This window comes from Leuresthes tenuis, unplaced genomic scaffold (assembly GCF_036924035.1).
Source record: "Leuresthes tenuis unplaced genomic scaffold, fLeuTen1.0.hap1 SCAF_12, whole genome shotgun sequence".
NCBI lineage: Eukaryota > Metazoa > Chordata > Actinopteri > Atheriniformes > Atherinopsidae > Leuresthes > Leuresthes tenuis.
In genome coordinates this window covers 21,761,207-21,787,162 of record NW_027325366.1, presented here as the reverse complement: position 1 = coordinate 21,787,162, position 25,956 = coordinate 21,761,207, and the positions used below count along the sequence as shown (strand labels likewise).

The following is a 25,956-nucleotide window of genomic DNA, read 5'->3' as shown; positions in this document are numbered from 1 at the left end:
ATCAGCACAGATTAGTACTGATGGTTTAGTAGGTTGTTTTGAATTCGGCCTGTGGGGTTGCCATCACCAGTGTTGCCTCATTTGAGAATGGTGCAGCAATGTACAGAATGAAATATATAGCGTTTTTTTTTTTTTTACATAAATCAAGTAAAATTTGCAGATTCTTGAAGAACCAAAAACAGTTTCTGGTATTCATGAGAATACAAATATGTATAACATGGACTTACTAAAAGCCAGCCAAATGCTGCCAAAAAGTTCCATTGTGAAAATTAGCAACAATAATTCGGTAAATCTTCAAAAAAATCTGGTTAAATCTTTCCCACAATCCTAAAAAAAGAAATGTGTGGGTTTAAATCTGGATATTAAGGGAATTAGTTTTAATCAACAAATGCAGATATGGTCAAGTATACTCAGTAGATATAAAAAACGCCTCAGAAATTTTAAATAATTGCTTTATTTGTTGCTCTTCATCAGAAATTTGAGATTAGCTGATTACAGAGAAGGAATGGGGTAATATGCTGAAATGGTACACATACTGTACAAAGAAAACACAATAAATTACTTCATAAAATAACGATTTTAGAGAAGTTACTATTTACCACCTCGATACCTAAAAATAATTTAGAGCTAACAGACTTGTTTGGACAAACAAATGGCTCATCACACTTTCAGTAGTTGCCGTTTGGTTCCATCTTCAGATGCGTTGTCATACAGTACAATTCAGTAGCTACTACACTTTGAGGAACAAAAATTCAACTGTTGTGGTCTTGTGGATTAGCTTGTCTTCCGAATGCACATCAACCAGAGTAGATTACATGACTTCAGGTTCTGTTAGGTGTAATTTACCAAATACTCATAAATTACCTTGTCTCCAGGAGCCAAGCATATGCTTGGCCCAAAAAGTGCATTTTAGCTTGCCTCATTAAGTTAAGATAGGTCATGTGAATTGTGTTGTTATTGGAGCAAAACATTGGTGATCAGCAGGTCTGCTCTCTGTGTGGTTTCCCGCTTTGACAACTTTCTTAGGCACAGATAAATGAACAAGGCACCTCTAGCAATTTTGAAGCATTAACACTGTTGAGAGCAGCAAATTAAACACAGTAGCTTCCAGGTCTCGTTTATTCCTGCACACTCGAGCAAATGATTCCATTGTTGTTAATGTGAAACAGGTCTTGACACATAAAACAGCTCATTCTCTTTTTAGACATTCATTAAGTTATGAAAATGTGCTTCTCTCCCCATGAATCAACTTGAGTCTTTACATTCTGACACAGACCTCTGGGAAACTTCACAAATGAGTGTGTTTGTGAGATGTGAGTCAAAGCAAATTTGTTTTCACAGTGGCAGGAAAACAGAGTGAGAGAAAGGAAAAAAATGTTTGGTTTTTTTAAATATCTTCTCATTTCAATAAATAATGAGAGTTTTGCTGAACACAGCAATAATGTGATGTAAAACAAAAATGAGTAAAAGAAATAAATAAACAAAAGATTGAAAGCTACATCTTAATCCCCCTCTTTCACCACCTGAGTACATCTTTTGGTTCCTGCGCTGTGTCCTGATCCTGGTCTGTGCACTGGGCGGTGGAATGTTTAGGTTAAAGGTCAGGGGACAGTGAGCAGGGAAGTCGACGCTAAGGAGGTGTAGGTGAGGCGGTGGCAGAGCTTGGTCTCAGGGAAGGTAAAAAAGGAGTGTGGGAGTGAGGAGGAGGAGTGAGTTTTCAGGGAGGGTGTTGGGAAAGATATTGCAGGGAGGGATGGTGGTGTGTTCCTCAGTCTGTCTGCCCTGAACTGTCTCCCCCGTCTCACCTGCTTCAGGCATGAAGAGAGCATCAGCTAAGGCTTAGCTGTGCAAAGCCGATCAACTTCACTTCATCCGGGATCTCAGTGTCATCACAGCTGGAAACCTGCATGAGGAGGAAAATGGCAAGAAGATTACCCACAGCCTCATTTGCTAAACAAGGCAGCTGAAATATCTAAGAGTTCTAGCTTAACAGTTCACATGATTATTTATCTCATTTTCAAAAAGAGAAGGTATATTTTTAACCAGAACCTCAATTGATCTAAATGATGAAATATTGTCACTGTTTTTTCTTTTAGTGTGAGTTTGTGGCCCTCTGGGACACTGAAACAAGCTGTAAGACAACACTGGCATACAGTGGATGACCTTGAGAAATGTCAAACTTGCAACCCAAGCACACACAGACCAATTTTAGTTTTCATCAAGTGCTTTGTGTATGGGCCTAGAGGCAGGTTTCAGTTCGTCACCAACCCCTTTCTCATGGCTCGCTCAAGGTCTAATGTGGCTTAATTGTGTATCATAACTCTGTCTGTAGGATATTGAGACAGAATGGCGAGAGGCAAAGATTTCATGCCTCTGAGTCAGCAGCTGATGAGTTTGAGGGGAGCCACTGCAGAGAAAAGTGCTGTGCTATACAAAGAAAGGCAAGCAACTGTAGGATAACAAGGGGTTCTTCTTTACATCGTTAAAACACCATTTCTGTGAGAAAAGGGTCAATATGTTTGCTTTTTAAAATTGAAAATGCTTGTAATTCTGTTTCAGTAACACTTATATGGTTTATATTCATAGGCTGTATATGGAAAGTGTGCATACCGACTGCCTCATCAACTAAAAGCTTGTTCATTCCTATTTTGCCGCCTGTAGTTCAGTATTTGACTGTCACCACCTTTGCCTTTTAGAAGCAAGGAGTGATCATTTTTCAAAAACAAATTACAAAGTTGTTTCTTTTTCAAAATGACAGCACACTTTGCTAATCCACCTACTGACACCATAACAAGTTGGGAGAAAAGTTTATTAAGTTAGTTTTCCATTTTTTAAAATGGAGTCCTCTGGATTCAGGCTTGTTTTGTATTATTTCACTTTAAGGCACTTCCAAATTGGCTTCACTTGTGAGACTGAGTGATTACGCCTACTACAAGCCTCACTGTAGTGACAACTCACAGCTTTACCGTCACGTGACCAACTAATCTTATGAAAACACTCATTATAGCTTTGAGGCTTGTGCAAATATTGAAATTAGTTATATAATAAGAGTGAAATAATGTAGGTTAATCACATTGTTTTCAATAAGCTCAGGATCATTGCCAGAGCTGTTGCAACATATCAAACTAGAAGAATATTAGTATGCAATCAAATGAAGTGACAAAAACAACTGTTTAAACTTCAGGTGTGTTCTTTTCTTTATAGTTTGCATAGATGGAATTACTACAGAGTGTAAATATAAACTGTCTGGCCAAGGAAATAAGTCACACACCCTAATATTTTGTTGGACCACCTTAAGCTTCGGTTACCTTTTTTGCTAAGATCCCATATTAATGATGCGAGAGTTGGACTTCTCTAGAGCGAACCAAAAAAGATCTCAGTGAGTTTAAAGACTGGGCTCTGTGGTGGCATTGTCATCATGGAATAAGCCTGTACCATCAAGGAAGAAAAAGTCGACTGATAGGAAAATCTGGTTCTCTATCAATTAAGATACAACATTAGAAGAAGAGGACGATTCACCACTATCATAGGTTTTGATAAAGTGTTGAACTGTTTTTAACCCAGTTTTAGTAGTAAACCAAACCAGTTAAAATCTCAGCAGGAGCTTCTCTGTATGCTTTGCATTTTCTACCCATGCATGTGAGTGTTCTCTTTGAGCATTCCGACTTCCTCCCACAGTCCAAAATTTTGTAAGTCAGGTGAATTTGTGATTCTATATTATGTGTGAAATAACCTGGCAGAGCTGCACAGTGCCTTGAGATTAACTGGAATACAGTACAAGCTTCAGGCTTGTTTACCATCTGTGGCTGACCTAAATGATGCCATTCTGTGGCTGAATGAGATCAAATCCAGGTCCAAAAATGTTGAAATAAGATTAAGACACAAACTAAACGACTCAATCTGTAAACTCCATTTACAGCACTCCCTCTCATCTGCATTAAGATTTGTCTTGGTGTTACTGAAAATAAGCCTCCATCAATTCACATCTTATCTGGGAGAGTCACACTGCAATTGTCTAGTAAACACAAAGGCAGCGTTTTCAAAAGAGGTCAGTTTTTGTAAGCTCAGAGTCTATTGGGATCTCTTGTTCACTTCACTCATAAAGCTGCCAAAGTGCCACCCAATCCATAAATTGTATACATAAAGTATTATGAACTGTTCCCCACATGAGGGTAATTATTCTCACTCCCTGGGTTTTATGGCTCTGACCTCGTAATTCTTCAAAAGGCATGGCTGAAAAGCAAGACGATTTTATACTGTTTGCAGTGATGTAGACTCAGCAAATCGAAGCATGCCCATATACATATATGGCATTGCCAAGTGAGCCCTAATTCTGACTCTCCAGAGAATTGAAAAAGAAAAGTCACACTGAAATTTTGTGTCCTACAGCACAGATGATGTTTAACTATATTTATGCAAAGCTCAGTAAAATATCATTTCCATGCTGTGTTTTTGTCAGATCCAGGGGGATAGATATTATTTATTTCCTTATTATCTTATAGGTCAAATAGCACACAAAGGACTTTTTAAAGCACTCTTGTAGCATTCAGTTAGACTTCATCTCTTAGTTTTATTCTCCTTTATTATAAATGATATACGGTAACAAAGTATGTCTGGTTCGCATAACGACTCATAGTCACTACTACAGTCAAAAGGAGGAATCCACATGTGAGCTGGGTAGAGCACAAATACTTAAAAAGCAGCTGTGTCAATCAAGATTTAACAGGGTGCATCACAGAGTGCAGCCCGAAGAAATAAAACATTTCTGGTGCTGGATGAAAATTATGTTTGACCTAGAGTGTTTGGCTATGTGCTGGAGATCCTGTTGCCTCTCCCCAAGGACAATACACAAAAATTCACTGGATAACAAGCCAACTTTAATGGAAACCAAGAAGGGAAAAGCTGTGTAGGTCATGTGTGGCTATGTAGATTTATTACTCTAACGCAACGATATGCAACGAAGAAAATTAATATCGGATTGGATTAAATTACTTGACCATGTTCAACAATGCGATTGTTGACATGACACAATGCAGTAATTCATGTTAAAAGCTCTTTCCACCATTCAGGGGTTTAGGGTGATGAACATTAAATATAGATCTTTGTCAAAACAACAGCAAAAACATTACTTATTCTAATTTAAAAGTAAAACAGAATAAATCCTTCAAACCAGACTGGAGAAAATTCTTTCCATCCCTCTGACAACGCAGCATAATTTCTGAATGCCTGTGGATTCTGCTCACTTCAGGTTCTCACACAACATTTCTGCTGGATTAAAACCACCACTTTGACATGGCTCCTCCAAAGAATTTGCTTTATTCTTCTTCAACAGTTCCTTACTAAAAACATCTTGAAAGCTGAGGTTTGTTTTCTCGTTGCACGACCCAAGCTCTCTTAAGATTCAGTTCACAGAGAGATGTCCCGACATTTGGCTTAAGATAGGGAAATTCTGAATTGTCCCAGATGCAGCAAAACAGCTCAAAACCTTGGGCACTGGGGAAATCTAAATTTTCTACAGTATGGTTGAAATGCAACACTCCCTTTTATTTCCAAATACTTCTTATTCAACAAAATAGTTCCCAACAGTTTCTGTTTTGTCTACATGATCTTTAACAAACTCCAGACAGGCAATTATGTTCTTTTAACAAGACCAGTTGCTTTCTCATTGCAGCCCAGCCAGACAAACCATTGTTGTTCAGTGTTTTGTTGATAGTGGACCAATTAAAACTGACATCAGCTAATATAAAAAATATGTTTTGTTATTGAGCTGTGATCCTATAGACAATTAGACACTTTGCTTTTATCTTTGTTAAGATAACCACGCATGGTAAAGGGTAGAAATGGCCGTTGAATGAATAACCGCTTTGAACGTGGATTGATGGGGATGGGATTGAAGATTATTTTTTAACCTTTTCCAAGCCAGATGAGCATCAACTCTTCTTTTGAGGTTCTCAAATAATGTATTTCTCTGCAAAAATATCCTTTCACAAACATTTGCTGTGAAAAGCAGCATTGATTGATCCCTGTTCATTAAAGAAAAAGCGTTAGTGATCGAAAGTACCTGACTTCCTTTTAATCTTTGAATCAACAGCTAATTTAAGATGTCCACAAACCTTCGTCACAGACATATATGAAATATAGGAAAATTTACAAATAATATTTTTTTCTAATTAAAAAAGCAGCCAAAGGGTTCAAAAATGTTCAAGCACCACTGAATAGATTTTTACTAGTGTCAGCTTCAGCTAGAATATTTTCTTTGTGGGACAGACTGAAAAAACCAGCAACAGATGCTGGTTCATGCTGAAGCTATTTGTGTTGTCTGAGGCCTTTCCAGTAAGTCCAGATTTCACATTCTTCACCAAACCGTGCATCAAGAAGCTGTGTATGTCGGGACAATGACAGACATGACAAAACTCAGCATGACCGTTGCCAGCCATCAATCATCTGGAAACTCACCAGTTTGAAGGTCAATACTTTGTAGGTAGTTGGGTCATCTACAATCTTTTGAAGGTTAGCAGCAACTGTAACAAAGCGGGTGAAAGAGAATAAAGCTTTTAGTTTATCGTGTTCATAGAAAACAGTCTTGTATTAGTATAATCAACAGAGGATCATCTGTAGTCATTTCAGGTTCTGTGGACTTCCCAGGTGAAATGAATTTACCTTGATAGTAACTATTCATTTAATACTATATTTCCCACTAAGTGATGTTTTATGGTAAATTGGATTATTTATTCAAACAACGCAATTTACGACAATAAAAAGGTGAACATTACCAATTACAACATCGTGCCCATTGACCAGACCAGCCGAGAAAAGTTCCTGGGAGACGCCATCAGCAGTGTCTTGTGAGGGAATAATATGACAAATATTGGCCCTGCAAGATTTCACTTAGCAGGTAATTGTGTTACGTACTGAATTAGATGCTGCCCAGAACACACTGCCATTACCCATTCAACACACATCTACTGATACAGTCAGAAGATGTCATCATCCTGAGCTGAGCTCTTACCTCGCCCCGGGGTGAACTCAAACCGGATGTCGTTCAGCTCCTTTTTGGAGTTCCTGAAAGAAGAGACAGGTGGCTGTGAGTGTCTAAGTTGTTACCCTGAAATGAAACACTGACAGAAGCTCCATTTTAAATTAAACAGAAACATGGCTGGGCAGCAGAACGTTAGGGAACAAGCAGGAGACCATGTCTGGGTGAACAGATGAAAATGACAACTTTGAACTAAAGAGAAGACATGGTACGGGAGAAATGTGCTCAGACACACCAGGCTGCAGTCTATAGGATAGGGCAGACCACCCTTTCTCCTCGAGTGTTACAGACACAGCCCCAGTGCAATATAAACACATCGGGACGCTTTCTTATTTATCTTTCCAAGAAAAAGACCCCCCACGATCACAAATAATCTTTCATGCTGTCAGTCTAACTCTCAGGTAACTGTCAGTTCATCTTCCTATCTGGTTTCTCATGCCATCTCCAAAATAGATCAGAAACTCTGCAATCCATACATTCAAGAGCAATACAGCTTTGCGTTCCAGCTCCTCTTTCCTCCTTCCACAGCAGTGGTTAAAGGGAGGTGATGTTTACTTGCATTTCAATCACTCTGCCATGTCAGACCTACCCTTTTAATAAAATGTTCTATAAATATGACATGCAAACCAATAATCCTGTTTTACTTAGAACAAAACTAAACAATGAATATTTCTGATTTGCTTTCCTTGTTTGGCCAGCCAGAAGCGTTATTCCCTCTTATCACACATACTGTCTGAAAAATGACTCTGGCTTGATGAATAATTTTGCTGGTTAATTCCCGTTATCAACCATAATTATCCATAATTTGTGTTTTAATTATGAAATTATACAGAGGAGGACAATGTACACAAATAAAGTTGTGTTTGTTTATCACCTGATAAATGCAAAAAGATATTCACTCTCCTGTTTGTTCCATTTTGGTCTCACCGAACTCCTGAGGGAAACATACATTTCCTTTTGCCGCTAAATGTAGCAACATGTTCATAAGTTAGCTCCTAATCTTGTCTGTCTGCTTCTTGCTGCATAGCAAACAAAAAGCAATGTTTGGGTTTTTTTTGTCTTTGCAGTGAAGACGAGGGTTGCAGAAAAAACAATGAGCAGATGTAAAACCCTCCAGTAGTGAGGACAATATTCCCTCAGAAATGTATCAAACACTATCGGCAATGAAAATGTTCTAGAAATCTAATCTATCTGTGCCATATATAAGAAAACTTATAACTTATCACAGTAACTCTCATACTTTAAGGGGTAATTACTGATATTAATCACTTTAGGCAACCTACTGGTGATGGCAAACAAGATTAAATAGAAAAAGTAATGACATCTACCATAAAAGCACAGCAGTAGTGGGAAAAATGTGTTGTAGCTGTCAATGAGCAAACTATGCAAAGGACATGTCTCATTAGTTTTCCACATACTGAGCAACACGAAGGTAACAGCTGTCTAACTGCCTCATGCCTCCATCATCCCTGCTGCCTTCAGGGAAAAACTATACAGTAAAGCTGAAGAAAGGAAATAAAAACACTTGGCAAAGGCATCCCATGGAGAATTACCGAATGCGAATGTGAACAATCAAGCATGATTACATTCAGCTGGAAGCCTCTCTACAGCGTCAACTTGCATTATTTTGTGTCGGATGCAATGAAAATCTGTTTATACAAAGTGTGTGTACTGCGGGAGTATCTGTTTTCTGGTAAAGGCGGACCCTGACAGTGTTAAAGTCCAAAAAACAGCTGGGAGAAGATTGATTTGTTATGAAGTCCAGTTAAATAAATCACCCGATTAGCCCACGGCCCTCATTCTTAAAGAGATTAGAGTCATGAGTCAACTACTACAACTACAGACATATCTGTAATGATTTTGTTAGCAGCAACACAATTTTAAATGTCATATATCACATGGCATGTATATAACAAAAAATTTACCATCACTTTACGGTGAGTCGAGATGACTGCTTTAAATTTTAGACATTTTTCAATTGAAAAACAAAACTTCCGGTGGAGCAGATGGATGCGAATCTATTTCCCACACTGGCAAAGCTGATGATGCAACACGTACATCAGTTTATCATCACACTGATGAAACAAAATGTGCCTCAAATCTGCCTCCTTCAAGAAAATCCACAAACACCAGAGCCAGATTCCACCAGGACCATTTGGGACAAGCCTGTACAACAGACTAAAGGCTGAGTTATCAGCATACTTTTGAGGAAGGCACTAAAAACTGACTGCTTGCACAGTTCAACAAGAGAAAATGGAACATTTCTTGTACCAACACTTTTTCTATATTTGAACACACAGAGGTTCTATGGTGTTGAGGCCTCATCACTTTCTTCAACATTTTATACATGTGCATGGGTTTCCGATTTGTTTCTTTAAAACACACTCAAGCAAGTTCAACACTGAAACAGAAAGTACTTTCATCACTTCAATATAATTCATGGATAAGGTCGAGACTTCACACAGAACACAAACAAGTAACATACATTTAAAAACTGTACGGCACTTTAAAATGTTACTTAAAGTAAAATAAACTTTGATTATTGTTATAGCTAATAACTAATTATATCAGCTGTATGTCCTTGAAGCGGCTTCCCATTAAACAATAACAATTATCAGCTGACTACTCAGTTATCATAATCTTCTTAGATAAAGAAAATTGTCTTTTACACTTGATCAATAAATTACTTTTATTGCTTTTATCTAAAGCCCTATCACAGTCTTGTAGAACCCTGAGTGACATCTCCAATTTTCTCTTAAATTACAACATATATCATCATTGTTTTTTATTGTTTGTGCAGCTTGAGATATCTGTGCAGGCGGTGAGGTGGATGAGTTTCTTTAAATAACAACTGATAAGAAGTTCACAAAGAATAAATGCATCTTCAAGCTTAAGCAGGCACACAATACTCTCTCTTTTTTTCTCTCAAATTCCAGTATCAAGATGATATTTCAGAAGCTAATGTGTAAACTTCTGGTTATATTTTAGAAAGTAGAGGCTTTAAAAAACACAAGGGCAGGGCACCTCATAGCTAAGTTTCCCCTGTTCTATTTAGGCTTTTTAAGCTTCATTGACATTGCACCAACAGCCAATCACTATATGCATCTCTCCTTCAAACTGCTGATGCTGCTCTCCTCAGGAGTCCTCAATGCCTTTGTTTAAAAAAAAAAAGGCAACATGTGTTGACTCTTTGCCAAATGCTGAAAATATTCCAGTCATGCTGCCACTGTTCCCCAATTGCTGTGTCTGAGGGGATCAGATTACCATAAACTCATGCTAATCAGCTGTAACTCCCCTCTCAGCTGAGAAAGGAGTCCAATTAGTTGTTTATTTTGGTCTCTAAAATGCAATTATTTTTGTGTTTTCAGTTCTCTGAAGTCATTCAAACTGTCAAGGATTGTCACATTAAAGCCTGATTATTATCACTGCATTGTTGTGCTGTTATTCAGTTTATTCATGTGTTAGGGCAACAGCATAATCCAAAAAGTTTGGATACAGAGTAGAATCCATGTGAATAAAAATGGTATGCGGTGATTTGCAAATCACCTAAATCCTATATTTAATTGAAAATGGTACAAAGACAACATACCAAATTGAAAACATGAAAAATGTGCTTGTTTTTTAAGCATATACACATATTCTTTTTATATTATGTTATATGATATGATATAAGAAGTACAACTAAGCTGAGGTGTACTAAAAGGCTAAAAGGTGGCTAAAAAGGTCAAGGTCTCCTTTATTTAGATTTTTTTGTTTCCTAAACTGCAGCCACGTCGGTTTAACACCTGAACCATTGACTAATTATGTCACTGGTCATGCTGTAATACAAGCAGAATTTATTTTGACATCATATTGCTTGAAAAAAAAAGAAGTCATCTGTATGGTAGCATATGTTGATAAAAAAAAAAAATCATTTAGCATTCATGGTGCATTCATAGCTGTGAAAGTTACATATCCCATGTGCAATGATGCGCTCTACCTTCATACCTTCCCAGATGCTGGCTTTTAAATTTTATGCTGACTTTCGCCCATAAAAAGGCAGCATCCATGGCTTTCAAGAATTCCAAATTCCGAACCATAAGGCTATTTTTTGCCTTTTAGTTAAGGCCCAAGGAACGCTGAAGCGTTTTTTATAGACATAAATTGATATAGTACGTTGGTCTTCTTGTCTGCTACTGTTTCCAGCCAATTTGCCTGATCCTCATTCTTTAAAACTGTCCTCTTTTCTCTTCTTCTCAATCTAGACTTCTACATAACCTGCCTATTCCCCATCTCTACGTTTTCCCAATGCCTGTGAAAGCAACCATCAGCATCTATGCTCCGTAGGGGTCTTATCTTATCCCTTTCCTTTGTTCATGTCACACCCCACCTGGAGATGATCCATCAAAATCACATCATACAATAAAGATCTCTTAAATTAATCTACTGCACATCAATCAGTTTTGTGCCATATTTTTGTCTAATTGAAACATCAATAAAATCTTTCTGACAATGAGGACTAAGAACAAACTGGCAAATTTTAACTGTCGTCAACTGCCTTCAAAGCATTGCTCTGAGTGGTTTCAAAGCTGCCACGAATCACACATTATTAGTGACTTTGAGTTGTTATTGACATTAAAAAAATGTCATTTACAGACACACATTAAAACAAAAATAACACTTCACAAGACTCTGAATAAACGAATGAGAATTACAACAAATGTCAGCTTTATTTGAGAAATTCAGACAAAGCTTTTACATAATCCCCCTACTAATATACTGCCCCCATGCAGCCTCATATCATTCTTTGATTCTGCCCCCACAACACAGGAGCAAAGCCAATGAACTATAAATGCAGCCTTTCATCTTTTAAAACCTTTCGTGCTGACTCACTTTAAAATATAGCATCCAAAATCCTCAACAATGAAAAAGTCAAAGAGCTCTTAAAGACGCATTTACTCAGTAACAACCACATTGCTCTGAATCATTTCCTAACCCAAAACTAACACATAATACACTTAAAACACTATAAGTCGGACTGTCAAATATAAATTTGCTGATGGCACCAGACACAGCACTTGAAATATCAACCGTACACATATTTGAGCAAGTGTATCTTTTTCTAGTTGAAGCTCGGCAAACACATAAAAAAGCTTTTCTTTTGAGGACATTAGGCTTGCAAAACTACATCTAAGAGGGCTTCCATCACACATCTGTGCCTCTTATAAATCCTTTATTTTCAATAAACCATAAAAACAACTTGACAGCCTAATGTCATGTTAAATTGCATTTCTCTCAGGGTTTTTACATCTAATTACAGCAACAAACAGAGCTCATGCCGTAGTTGTACTACTGTAAATCATATCCACTCCGTTTGCTGTTTTTAAACAAAAAAACAAAAAAAACAAAAAAAACAAAAATTAAAAAAATCTTCAGTAAATTATAAACTACAGAGAGAGCTGAAACAATCAAGGCACAACATGTTTGTTTTCATTATCAGATTGGAATAATGACTCTTCATCAGTAAACAGTTACTTTCCACCTGTTGCCTTCAGACAAAGTGTTTTGTTACAGAACAAAATGGCTTTCTACAATGTGCTCGATGCCTGAAGGGGTAGACCTTCAGATGTCTGCTCAACAGAGCTCAGAGAGCCACAGACTCTTAACTGCCCAAAGATGCACAAGCGTCTGTCTGCTCTACTCCATTTCTATTTCTAAGTCTTTGCATTCTGAGATAGAACAAAGAAAGACATGTACATAGTTAATTTTCGATTTAACCACAAACCCAGTTGTATTCCCGTATTTCCATGGACTCTCATTACAGTTTGTTATTTCGTAACAGGTGCTGAATCGCCTCAGCGTCAAGTATTTTCATAAACATTTTGTCCTAAATCATGCAGAATTATGCCAGAAGAATGCGGTGCGGTATGCAAACACGGTCTAAGAAAAGAAGGCAGACTGCGGATGGCTGTCAGTGAACCAATAACACGTGACACTCTTCCCTAGAACTCAACCAGTAAGACAAAGAAAAGGGGATAATAGTGGATCCCTCCTGTTGCAGGCAAAGATCATTATTGCTAATATTAGCCTGCATGTTCTGATCTTGGCAATGTTATTACAAAGCCACAAAAATAGCTGTACTTCGTAAAAATGCACATTTTTGCATGTAAATAAAATAATGTCACTATGTTGTTGAGCTGTGTGCAATGACTATCTTCACTCTTACCTTAGCCGTAGTACCATGTTCAGTGCACCTTGAATGAAGGGTGTATTCTCATACGGTTCAACCTGTACCAGAAAATATTGGGTAATGAAACAGTTTACACAAAAAAATTATCAAATTGTCTGAATAAACCAGAATTGTGTGCAGCAGTGAATCTGCTTTCTGTGAAAAATGTCACATTTATTGCAGCTGCAGGGGAAGTTGTACGAGGAAAAAAAGGGAACAGTACATAAAGGTGTGATGTATAAGGGTATAACACATATCAACACTACATTACAAAGGGGCTCTTTATGTGGCAAAGAATGGATATTATGTAAAATAAATTATTACTGCCAGAGTTACATCCTGACAGGAACACAAGACGACACCTCCAAACTATTCTGGCTCACTTTTAAATTGACAATAGGCTTAGAAAATGGCTTACAATGGCATTGACTCTTCAGATGAGATACACCCAGCCACTGAGCTGGCACTGTCAGGCAGAGAGCCATTCACTCTGAGTTATTACTGCTGAAAGCATCCCTCCTGGAGCACACTATTACCTGTATACACATGCCCATGGACACGTATGCACGGAAAGACACACTCGTGTAGAGTACGCACACACAGACAACCGCTGTTGCATCAAAGGCATGGAATCGTGACAAATTTGTGCTGCTTCTGCTGAATCCCTCACCTGCGGATGTTTAATAGACAAGCCTTCTATAGGGACATTGTTGGCATCTTCCTCATTCTAGGAGGAACAAAATGAGAGGCATAATTGTACGAATGTTATTCATCCTTAGCAAATACCAAATCAAAGCTCATCTTATAAAGACAATGGAAAAAGCTGATTCAAACCAGTAAAGAGGAGCAATTAGCTGGCTTTGTTAGACTCTCTAAGGCAGTTTCTTGGTAGTTTTTCAGAAAACTGCAAAAACATTATGATTGTTTGATGAGTTTACGATTCTAACACAAGCATCTGCCTAAATGGGCCAGTTAAATGTATTTCCTAAAAAACATCCCTTTGGAAAGATATCAGACAAAGTAGCAGAGAGGATATGGTTTGTCGGTCTCTGACAACTTGCCTCTTAAACAAAATCACAAAAAAAAAAAAAAGAGCATTGATCATTTTGCATGTAAAGATTGATGTATGAGCTGAGAAGCTAACTTACATCTTCGGCCTCATCTTTGACCCTTCGTGACTGGAGGGAAAAAAAATCAAACACATTCAAATTCATATTCAGGCATATGGCAGTTATAACGTAATATTATCATACTTTCATAGCCAAAAACATATAAGTTACACACTTTGTGTATTTGTCTTTTTTTTTTACACACACTTATGTACATATTTCTCTCGCTATCAAACTGCATGTGTCCAGACCTAAAGTTTAACATTAATGAAAAAATAGAGAACAACTCCTGGAAAGTAGAAATGATGTTCCATCAGCGGCAACTTATTTCTTGAATCATTACTGTTGGTAAACTATTATATATTGCATTAAACATTAAAGCTGAGCATCTTTATCAAAGAGCTCTTTGATCATTGTAGCCTACTTTCTCCTGCCTCAAATCCTTATAGCAAGCTCATTACAGTGACCTCATGACAGACTCTAAGCCATCTGCTATCCAAAAAACTAACCCATCAAGTGGGGGCAGGAATGTACAGAGTCTAAGACAGAGGGGGAAGTTTCATATGGGTTTGTTCTATTGGGTTAGGCATGACAAGCAACATCTGAATCAATCAAATTCTGAATTTTCATGCACAAAAGTTTGGTTTTGATACAAACAGTTGAAAACTTTATTTTTAAGATACATTTTAGAATACATTTTATCAGTGTTTTAGCATTTCGGCAGTGAAAGGATACACTGTGCTGATGCTTGTCTCACTCACCCTGCCTCGATTCACCGCTGCCTTGCCCTCCTCGCTGCCCTCGTCCAGTTCATCATCGCTCCATTCCCAGTCTCCATCCTCCGTCTTGTGCAAATGACCACTGGAGCCTGGGACTCTCCTCACCTGAACCATAAATAAAATTAAATGAAAAAAAATCCATATTCATCTCAAAGGGAAATCTAATGCTGCAGTATTTATCCGTTTATTTATTTTTCATCAATCACACCAAGCTGCCATTGTATGTGGTTATTGCCAGCGGCAGCGATAACCATACACAATAATAATGATACAGTTGTACTGCACTTGTACATACATTGTACATAGCTTTATCCATGACTGCATCAGGTTTTGTAGGCCTTTAAACTGCAGCACTACCTACATTATAGGGCTTTTACACAGCGATGGTTCAAGTTACAACTACAGGACACAAGATGCTCCATTTTACACGTGCATTTACAGTTCAATACTTATCCACAACCAGACAAACCTACTCACTAATTTGATTTAATTTGTTGTCTTTTAATTCATATATTGTCTGCATGGTGAATCTGAATTGCTGGACCTGTTCATGACACAGAGTAATACAAAAGCATGTATTTATAGTGCTCTTGGAGAAACAGGTTGTAGCTAAAATGTTACACAGCCAAAGAAACAGTTGTAACACTCACTTAGAAATGGTGCTCAGACTACCAGTAGTACAACAAAGCATCTGCAATGTTTCACAAACACAGTAGCCGTACTTATAACAACTGATTAACGCTTCTACATTTGACTCTGTCTTAAAAAATTACCTGTGAAAATGAACAGTGTGTTAATCATCTATAAAGAAAGAATGCACCCTCACTCCGAGACACCCTCAGATGTTCTTTGTCCACATGACACCTGATTGGTCAGAGCTTATTTGGCAGCATGGGGAGGATCTAATCAATGTCAGTTGGGTGATCATTATGTTATGGCTGATGGGTGCTTATGCCATTTAGATTACATTTATTTCAGGCCTTGCTTACATTAACAAGACCATTTCAAACCACATACTGCACAAATTACAACAGTACAACAAAGCTGTAAACATGCCCCCATCTCAGCTTTTCTGAAATCAGTTGCTGGTATAAAAACTTGTGGTGTGTTGTTCTGCTTTTTCATAACAAGATCCAGCAAAAATGAGTTGCAGTTCTATATGCTGTAAAAGCATGTGAGACATGTAACACCTAACTAGTCTAGCAGTGTGGGATAAGATGAGCTCCACAGTGTTACTGAGGAGGCAGCGCACACAAAACTATAAGCCTGTAGCACCATAAATTCCCCTGCTCCAGACAAGGTCAGAGTTAAAGGAGCACTACCCTTCTGGTGGTGTCAGGTTCACTTTCCAAACCTGACAGAGAACAAAGGCTCCCCCAGTTCTGCTCAGGGTATTTTAGCAGATCAGAGACACAGCACTGCACTCAGCCACTATATATGATCACCTAACAGACCAAAAAGACAATGAATTTGCTTTGCTATAAATGTACAAGAATATGTATTTGAGTGATAACACAGAATTAGTTCAAGGTTTGTTATGTTTGTTTGTTTATTTAGGTTTTTTTTTTACTACTACTGCAGCACAATCTTGTACATGATGTTTTTGGAAATCAGGCTTCAAAAAAAGTGTCCATACAGAAGCATTCCATTATCATTTGTCTGCCAGGCCATACATTAAAACTCAATTCATTATGTAATAAATCAATAATCCAAGCCCACATTGGCTGTATTGTTTAACATTAATGAATAATAAATCCTGCCTTTTGCTTATTTGGAGGCTTTATTGGGTGTGTCATAGTGCCCTCTGCTGGTTATTTAACTCACATGTATCTGCGTGACTGAGCATAACCTTGTTCTTGCATTCTGCTTTAAAACATGAAAAACTTGTATCACGGGTATATAAGAGGCAATTTCCTCTCTTTCCATTCTTTTTTTTTTTTTTAGAGCAGCATTCCTTAAGTCTCCATTTATTAGATAACATCTATAATTACTTTATTGCTGACAGGATCTGCCATCTCCTTTTCATTCACTGGGGTATGTAAAAGGAGAAGCTAGCTGTAGAGCTTCAGTTCTGGTCTCTTCAATACTTATTTCCTTGGGGTCAAATTGCATCTGTCCACCGTGACTACAGAATACCACAGAGGATGAAAACAGCCGAAAAAGAACACCAAGGAACAGAGGAGCAACAGGGCAGAGGGAAAATATTGCAGATCAAAAAGGTTGATTTAAGGTGGCTGCATACAGATAGGAGCTGAACAAGAAGGTTTGAGAGTAACTGAGGTCCAAACATCCAGGGATGACAGTGTTTTTACAGTATTGCAGGTCTCTGTAAGCGCTGAGTAATGTTGCTGAGTTTATAGTGGAGACGACTCTAAAGGTCAAATCAGCACAAAATAGCAAGGACACTGGCTCTGCTGTTCACAAATCGCCACAACCAGAGCTATCAAGTGACTCCGACATTACTTGCATGTTGTTTTCTGTTTTACATGTTTAACATGGCTCTACATATTGAAAACGACTGTCTTCATCACAGTAAGTAATTACAGTGATTACACTTTCCTAATTGGAGACAAGCACATTTATAAATCATTTTTATTTGAATTAATGTGCTATTCATCCAAAACACTGAGACTCATTTCATGTCTAACCATGCATAATAAGTGTAAGATTGTAAATGCAGTCAAAACTGGAGGGAGGTGACTTCTGAATACCTATTTAGCAGTTTGCACTTTTCTCTCTTTGTTGCTACAAGCCTCATAAACCCTCAACAACATCATGCCACCCCGCTCTGTCTGTGCGTAATTATAACGTCATGCACTGTAATACCGGTGCCGTCTACTATGCCCTCCATTTACTTCCAACCGTGCCAGTGAATTTCCACCTCTGCCCACTGGCGATGGCCCCCTGATCCTGACTCTGCCCTGCTCATTCAGGCGGATCTATCATGTGAAGCCAATATCAGCTGGGCCTGAAAACTGCACTTCCTCTCAGCACCGTGACCAGTGAGCAAGAAAAAACTAACAATAACTCCTTTCTGTTACCTAATGTTAAGAATCCATTTATACCTGTAACACGCATAGAGAGCTGCTCTTGGAGACGCTGAAAAAGGCCTCAGTGCATCTGCACAGAGGGACTCTTACGTGACAATGGCCCGTATTTTTGCATAATCTACACAACAGCACATAAAGCGTTTGAGGTCCTGAAGAAAGTCGTAGTGCATAGCTTGTGTTGACTGTAAATGCTAAACTCTGATGCAGAGAGACACTTCACTGGAAGCCTGACACGATTTATTCATGTTTAGCCAATAACTGAGTAATTGTAAAGGGAATGTTTATGTAAACATACCTTCTTCGCTCGCTGAGAAATCTTTGGTGCACGACTCAAAAGCTTTTCTACCAGATGTTCTTTGGTCTGCAAGACAAAAAGAGCAGAATTTAAAAAAATTCAATGAATCAAAACTTAGTCATAAGTCACCAAAACCTCAGGTGACGTATACTTTAAATGGGAGTTGAAACCACAAGGTAAGGCTTACGTCTTAGTCCTACTAATTTACATGAAAATCAAATTGTATCTAATAGACTATTGGTATTTTGGTTGTTATTTGGTAAGGCTGGTACAAATTATTATTATATAATGCAGATATGTAACTGGATTGATTTTAAACTGATTTTCCTTGCTCTGAATTAGAAGACTCTGGAGAACCCGACAAGTAAGAAAGAGAAACGCTCCAGCTGAGATTTGAACCTTTTTCTGTGAGGCAACACTGCTAACCAGTGCTAACCCAACAGTGCACCATTGTGCTGCTATACCCCACAAATCATCATTATGATACATATCAGTTTCCGTGGTTCGAATGCATGAGGTCACCCTCACGACTCCTCTGGCATGGTATGCAGCTCACAGCTCAGTGAAAGAAAGAACGTAATGTGACTGACCCATAATATGTTGTTGGTTTTGGGACTGAGATCAGGAGTGAGGGTGGGTGGGTCGGGGGCGTCTATGGGGATTTTTATTTCACCACATTTCACATGCTTGCTTTGTAATCTGTTTTATATGTGCATTACAGGATGGGAAGGTAGATGACAACAGGGTAAAGTAAAGAATGAAAATAATACCTACTTACTATTTTTTCTTGTTTCTAATGAAAAATTATATATGAACAAAAAGGAAGATGAAAGTGAGAAAAATGTCCCATTACTCAAACTCATGAGAAGAAAAATCATCATTTACTGGCTTTCTCCAATTCCCTAATATTTGTATTATTTATGATAAACATTGGTGCTTGTGGAGTTTTTCAAATCTGGTTTGTTTGATGCATCAAAGCACCACATAGAGCCTCCATAACAGAGAGCTGAGTCACTGTTGGAACTGGCATGAAGCCATAAGCATAACATTAATAGCAAATCCAAACAAAGGCAGAGTGACAAAAATTTGAGATGAAACAAATACCTTGGCCTTTTGGAAGAATTTACACTTCAAAAGCTCTGCTGCTGTCGGCCTGGAGATAAAATAAACACAAAAAATATATACATTGTTGAAAATACATCGGAGCACAGCACAGCAAACTGCATCAGTTCTGAAACTGAAACAAGAGGCTGACTTATTTAAAGTGGTGCTAACCTTTTGGCAGGATCCTTCTGAAGGCACATTGTTATTAACTTTCTAAATGATTTGCCGTATTTCTTGAGCATTTCCTTGTCCTCGACACCCGTCTCTAGAGTGGGTGGATCATTCTGCAGGGTAAGCATTAAAACCTGAAAAAACAGGAAAACTAGTCAAAACCACCCACGGCAGCAACACAAATACACAGCGTACTGTAGATGAGGAAAAGAAACTCAAAGCAGGAAACTGCGGAAATGAGATGGAAAGCAAAGCAAGTCTACTTTAGACAGTAGCTGTCTTATTAGCTGTTTGTTGTTCAATTAACAGCAAAAGCAACAACTTTAAATAAGCTCTCTCCACACTGTTTTTCCTGTAAATGACACAAATTCACAGAAACACGGAGGCTAAAAGTGTATTAATTAATTTTGTCTTTGCCAGCATATGATACAGAATAACATCACATGATTCCTGCAGAACCCTCACCTTCATGGGAGGGTATCGGTGATAGGGTGCAGAGCCTGTTGCTAACTCTATAGCTGTAATTCCAAAACTCCATATATCCGCTTTGAAATCATAGCCTCGAACCTGTGGACATGGAATCACAATACAGGGTAATGCAAACGTAACGCACACGTATCTTTTTTCCATGCAATACTTTTAGTGAACACCACGAACTTAAGAAGATGAAACAACAGAAGATTAATTTTCAAAAGAATATCTGTTGACAGCAGCACTTGCCTTTGAGATCAACTCACCTGTTCCATCACCTCTGGAGCCATCCAGCACGGCGTGCCAACAAAGGTCTTTCGCACTTTGTTTCTAGTCATATCACCCCCTGTTGCTAAGAATGCACTCACTCCAAAATCTATGAAAACAGATAAAACACGAGCATTGTTCATTTCTAAGAAGAACAACCTTAGATGTGTTAGATGGGAAAGTTTTCGGTTATTTCAAACCTTTTACTGTTTCATTGTTGCAATTGCTATTTGACTGTACTAATTCTTAGTATTTTTCACTATGGTGTTTTTAATTTTGCTTTTTGATTTATACCGAGAAAAAAATGTCATATTAAAAAATTCTGTGGCAGTTAGCCCAGATTAAAAACACTATAATTAGTTCTTTCAGTTTTAAAAAGCTCAAACTTTCTCTGTTTTTTGTGCGTTGTAAATATAACAAATCCTTCCTAAAAGCCAACACAATTTAAGCTATTTAAATGGCATGGCTATGAAATTGTAAATGCAAGGGCAACCCCTCTATCAAGGTGTTACAGCTTTTTGTGGAAGGTCTGCAAAGTAACAAAGCTTAAAGTCTGCACAATCCTGCGATATTTTCCCCAAAGAAGACACAGCTAATGAACTACCTTAAATGCCTCATTTGCAAGCCAGGCTTTTGTCCCTTTCCTTAATGAAACATCCCCATGAAATACATCTGCATAATGCTTGCCTAATGGCTAGATTAGCACACCTCAAACAAGGAACGAGCGTCTATTATTTTTGACCAATCGGTTGAGCATTCAGAGCAGATAGGCCTTAACGGCAGAGAGACCCTGAAAGGAGCTAAAACTTCTTCAACGTGATGGGATAAAAGGTTTAGCTGCAATATACAACGAAAGTAGAAATTATGGGTGTTTTGAATATAAAAGGATAGAAACCTATTCTTAAAATAGTTAAAATTGTAAATCTGTAAAAGAGTACAATGCGGGCTCTTTAAAACTACAGAGAGGCATAAGAGAGTGTAATATTACAACAGTACTGTGTTCAACAAACCTGCAATCTGAACAGACCCATCCTCTCCCAGTAGTATGTTGCCAGCTTTCACATCCCTGAGGTCGACAAAACAATAACAGAGTGAAACACCAAAGTCACATGGAGCAGCATTGACTTTTCCATTCATGTTAACGAGTCCCACTGACCGTCAGTATCTAGCACTCTGCCCGAGGGGCTGATAAAGGTTTATGCTCGTGTCTCAGTGACCTTGAAATCCAGGAAGCGTACAGAACATCACAACTGAGCTAAGGCCTGACACCCGATCATGAATTAAATCACTTTAAATTGAAATTCAACCCAACGGATGGGTGGGAAATTAGTCATGAAAATTCTTTTAGTGACGTTATTTTACTTTTGACTCTCACAGAGTCACTGAGTTCTCAATTTGCTGTAGAAAAAGAAACGAAAACTTTTAATTAAAGGGGAAAATCATTTACGATTTAAAGTGTTACCTGTGAATCTGTCCATTTCTGTGTAGATAGTCAAGGCCCTCGAGAACTTCTTTTAATATAGTGGCAATGATGGGCTCATCTAAAGCTCGATTTTTATCGTCTTCTTTGCTCGCGTGCTTAATTATATCCAGCATAGAGCCTAAAAATACCCAAGAAAAAAACAACAACATTCAGTTTATTTTTCACTCATTAATGAGAATCAGCTTGTCTATGACCCAGAAGCTAATTATTTAGAGGGATGAGAAAAAATGATGACGTATCACTTGCTTTAATTCCTTTACATCTGAGGGTCGTATCAATGTGCATGGAAACATCATTACAACAAAGATGTTATTTATCATAGCTTGCCATTATGAATGTTTCACAGCTTACGCTAAAGTTAGCTATGCTTTTCAAGTGTTCTTTATTCATGTCTTTTGTTAATAATATACCGATTAGATATTAGGACAAGTTCATTTTGCGCCAGTAAAATAACTGTAGTCAATGCACAGCATGTGTAAGGGCATTTATAGAGTAAAGTAGTCTCAACACAAGTAAAATATATACATTAATGTATTATTAAGTCAGAAGTAAGCTTACCTCCACTCAGAAGCTTCATGACTAGCCAAAGTTCATCCTTCACAACAAAGGAGGTGTAGTATGTGACAATGTTTGGATGGTTGCACTGACTCATAGCTTGAATTTCTTTCTATTGGTGGAGACAAAAGACAGGACGATTAATACTTAAGATATCTCCGTTTTAATCAGAACTTTTGTTTCTTGATAATGATTTGTAAGAAGCCATGTCAACAGCAGGAAAGTCTTTAAATGTATCTATGCCTCAGATTTTCATTTTCGAAACATTTGTGACGTGGATCTGAGGCAAAGTAGCAGGACTGTGTTGGAGAGTGACACAAAAAAACTCATGGCTGAGAAAATAGCCCATATTTATTGTACTCACCAATAGCTCATCCATGCTGGTCTGGCATTTTTCCAGGTTGATTCTCTTTATGGCCACGCGCTCCTGTCTGGGGGTACAGAGGGCTGCCTGCACCACAGCTGTGGCCCCACTGCCTGGAATCCCAGCAGAAACAAAGTTGAGATGAGCCAATAGGGATTCACACCACACACAGCTGGAATACTCAACATCGCTCTGTTGATTTATGTACTTATCAGGCATATGGTCTTGACATTTGTGTAAAGGTTATAGCTTTTCTCTTACATGTTTGACAGATGAAAATTAGACAAATATAGGCTGATTTACAGTATGTGGTTGTTGTTATAAAACAGTTCATTATAAATCAGGCTGTCCTGTAGAGTAACGGAACTGTTCGCACAAAGATGCTCTGACATACAGCAGACTGCCTGCCAGCTGTTAGTGATAGATAAGGCATAGTCAATAACAAGTGAGATCTGACTGCTGACCAGTTGATTGTGAGTACAGAGAGGGGTGGTCTCACTAACTCATCACAGTCAGCCGCACACAGCTGTGGCGCTATTTCTTATCACTAATGCTGCGACTTGTCAGCACATCTGTACCGCACATACATTTGCCAAAATAGTTCACACAGCTTCCTTTTATGTGCTGCACAGTAATTTTGGGATGACTACTGTTGTTTTAGTTAGCATCTATTTTTTCCAAAGTAACTGAATTGCAGTACAACAATAAACACTCAAGTTCAGCATAATGTGACTCACCAACATTTGCATTTATCTCTCTGAATACTGGAATAGTTCAGGTTTTTACATGCCTTTACAGAAGAATATCGTGTTTATTCCATAAATCAACCACACTCATTCATCGCAAAGTAATAACAACGTGCATAATACACAGAGAGGTCACATGTTTTTGCTGTAATAGAAAACTGGTTCTGCCCACCGTAAAGGTTCATAACTTTCCACTTGCTGCACAGTTGTACCTACCCAATTCAGAAATGTAGCACAGATGTATGAGTCATTTACCCTTGATTGTACATGTAAAATGCTTGTACCGTTGGTATCGTTTATTTGGTGAATGAATGACAATAAGTCACATCACACTTTAGAGCGGGTGACTTAGCTCACAGAGTTCTGTAGAATACATATGATCAACTTAGTATATTTGGTATAGATGCTCTGTGGACATAACACTTCAAACTAGATATGTTGCTACAATAGTGGCAACATGAAAATGAAATGTAAACATATAATTGTACATGTATAAATAATCCTTTACAACTAGGATTGATGCTTACAATTTGCTGCAGTTGTGGGCGTAATAACAATAAGTTAAGCAGAATATTTTGGAGAATCCTTTAAATACTCTATAAGAACTGTGAACAGAAAGCAAAAAAGGGGCATTTTAAGACCTCCCCTTGCAGATTAATAGAGAATAAGATGCTGTTTTTAATCCAGATGTTCTGGTGATGCTTAAAAACGATTCTATTGTCCTAATTATAATCACGGTAGTTAACTGTTGCGTGATTACCTTGGAAAGTCATTTTTTTTAACCACTTGAGATGATTTGCCATGGGTTGTGTTTCTGCCTGTGGGCTGCAACAGACAAGACGGCACAGCAGACCCACTGCATCTGATTTCAGTAATAACTAATAAACTGGACACGTGCTATGGACTGCTGTCGCTGGAGTAGCTGTGTTAAATCTCTGAAGCTGAAAAGAAACTTGTTCAGGGTGACATTTACACCCCCGTGCAAAGAGGGAAAAAAAAAAAAGATTCCGCCTTGTAAGAGCACATCTGCTGTAAACCGGTAGTCTCTGACTGTTTGTGTTAACATCCGCATTGCAAAGCATTGTAAGAGGCTGCAGCATATATATATATATAAAAAGCCGGTAGGCCCTCGTCGTCTCTCACAACTGATAACCCGCCGCGGGCTGCCTTTCCATGACAATAACCAGGGATCATCGCATCTCCGTGTACTAACCTATGACTTCCTGCAGCTCGTACGACTCCCTGGTAATTGGCCAGCTGGTTGTCACCGTTGGTTGCGGGTGGTGGACTGGAGCCGGAGATTCGCCTTGATCCGCCATGATGATGATGATGCTGCGCAAGTTAGCAGCTTCTCTCGCAGACTGACGGGCAGAGAAACAGACAGTCAAGTTTGACCTCCCCTCCGTGGTGAAAGTGTCAGCTGGCAGCTGCAGCTTCAACAACCACCGCCGACACTGACTGAGCACAACCCGGAAAATAACGGAACACACACATGCGCGCACACATTCACACACATGCGCTCACTAGTTGACATGCCAGCTGACTACACGATGTGTCACTACACACAGGAAGACCTCATTTAAAATTACTAATGATCTCCTTAGAAGACTTGTAGACACTTAAAAAAGGCCACAACGCAACACATGTCTTAAATTATATTTGTCCTAAATAGTCCATTAAGAATGAATTCGCTAAAACACTGTCAGGACTTTGATTTTATTATTTATCAGAGGAAACTTCAGGGAAGATGCTTTGTCAGCCTGTTAAAGCAAGACAGTGAGAGTGTTACAGACACGTACGTGTGACGATGTAATGTGTCACGGGGGGATCTGCAAGCGACAATGTTAATATTGGCCAGCAGAGGGCGCCATCACATCTATTCATGGTCCGGGGGGCAATTTAGTGGCAAATCGAGCTTCGTATTCCTGTTGCGTTGCGTTACAAACTGACAGGTCATGCAGTGGACTCACACCAAATAGTTCAAATTGGTTAGTGAAATTAAAAGAAATTAACTGAATATTTCAGAAAAACTAATAATAATAATGTAAATGTAGTGTGTGCATATGATGTTGACCTGAATGAAGACTTTGTCCATTCAGTTCCCTTCAGAGGTCACATAATGAGCTCAGTTAAGCCCACCGGTACTAAGTCTCACTTAACAAAGTGGTGAAGTCCATTTTAAAGCTGGACTGTGATGCAACTACATAGGAAGAAAGCTTCTGTACTTTGTTGTGAATTTTGGGAGGTTTTTTTAGACACAGAATACATTTTTAACTATTCAATAAGGACTTTTCATTCAAATCAGTTTGAATATTTTC

At 38.3% G+C, this 25,956-nt stretch overlaps 1 protein-coding gene across 1 annotated transcript; it reads right to left on the bottom strand.

The window, feature by feature from the left end:
• Positions 1-438: 438 nt before the first annotated feature.
• Positions 439-25,184, bottom strand: stk39 (serine threonine kinase 39). The gene is made up of 18 exons (XM_072397090.1): positions 24,852-25,184; positions 22,893-23,005; positions 22,532-22,640; positions 21,953-22,091; positions 21,501-21,556; positions 20,490-20,599; positions 20,218-20,319; positions 19,753-19,886; positions 19,582-19,630; positions 18,478-18,543; positions 15,115-15,237; positions 14,393-14,422; positions 13,915-13,971; positions 13,242-13,303; positions 7,010-7,062; positions 6,774-6,842; positions 6,457-6,521; positions 439-1,903 (listed from the first exon to the last, which is right to left on the bottom strand). The coding sequence occupies exons 1-18, from the start codon at positions 24,955-24,957 to the stop codon at positions 1,829-1,831; spliced, it is 1,518 nt and encodes a 505-aa protein (XP_072253191.1). The 5' UTR covers positions 24,958-25,184; the 3' UTR covers positions 439-1,828.
• Positions 25,185-25,956: the final 772 nt, after the last annotated feature.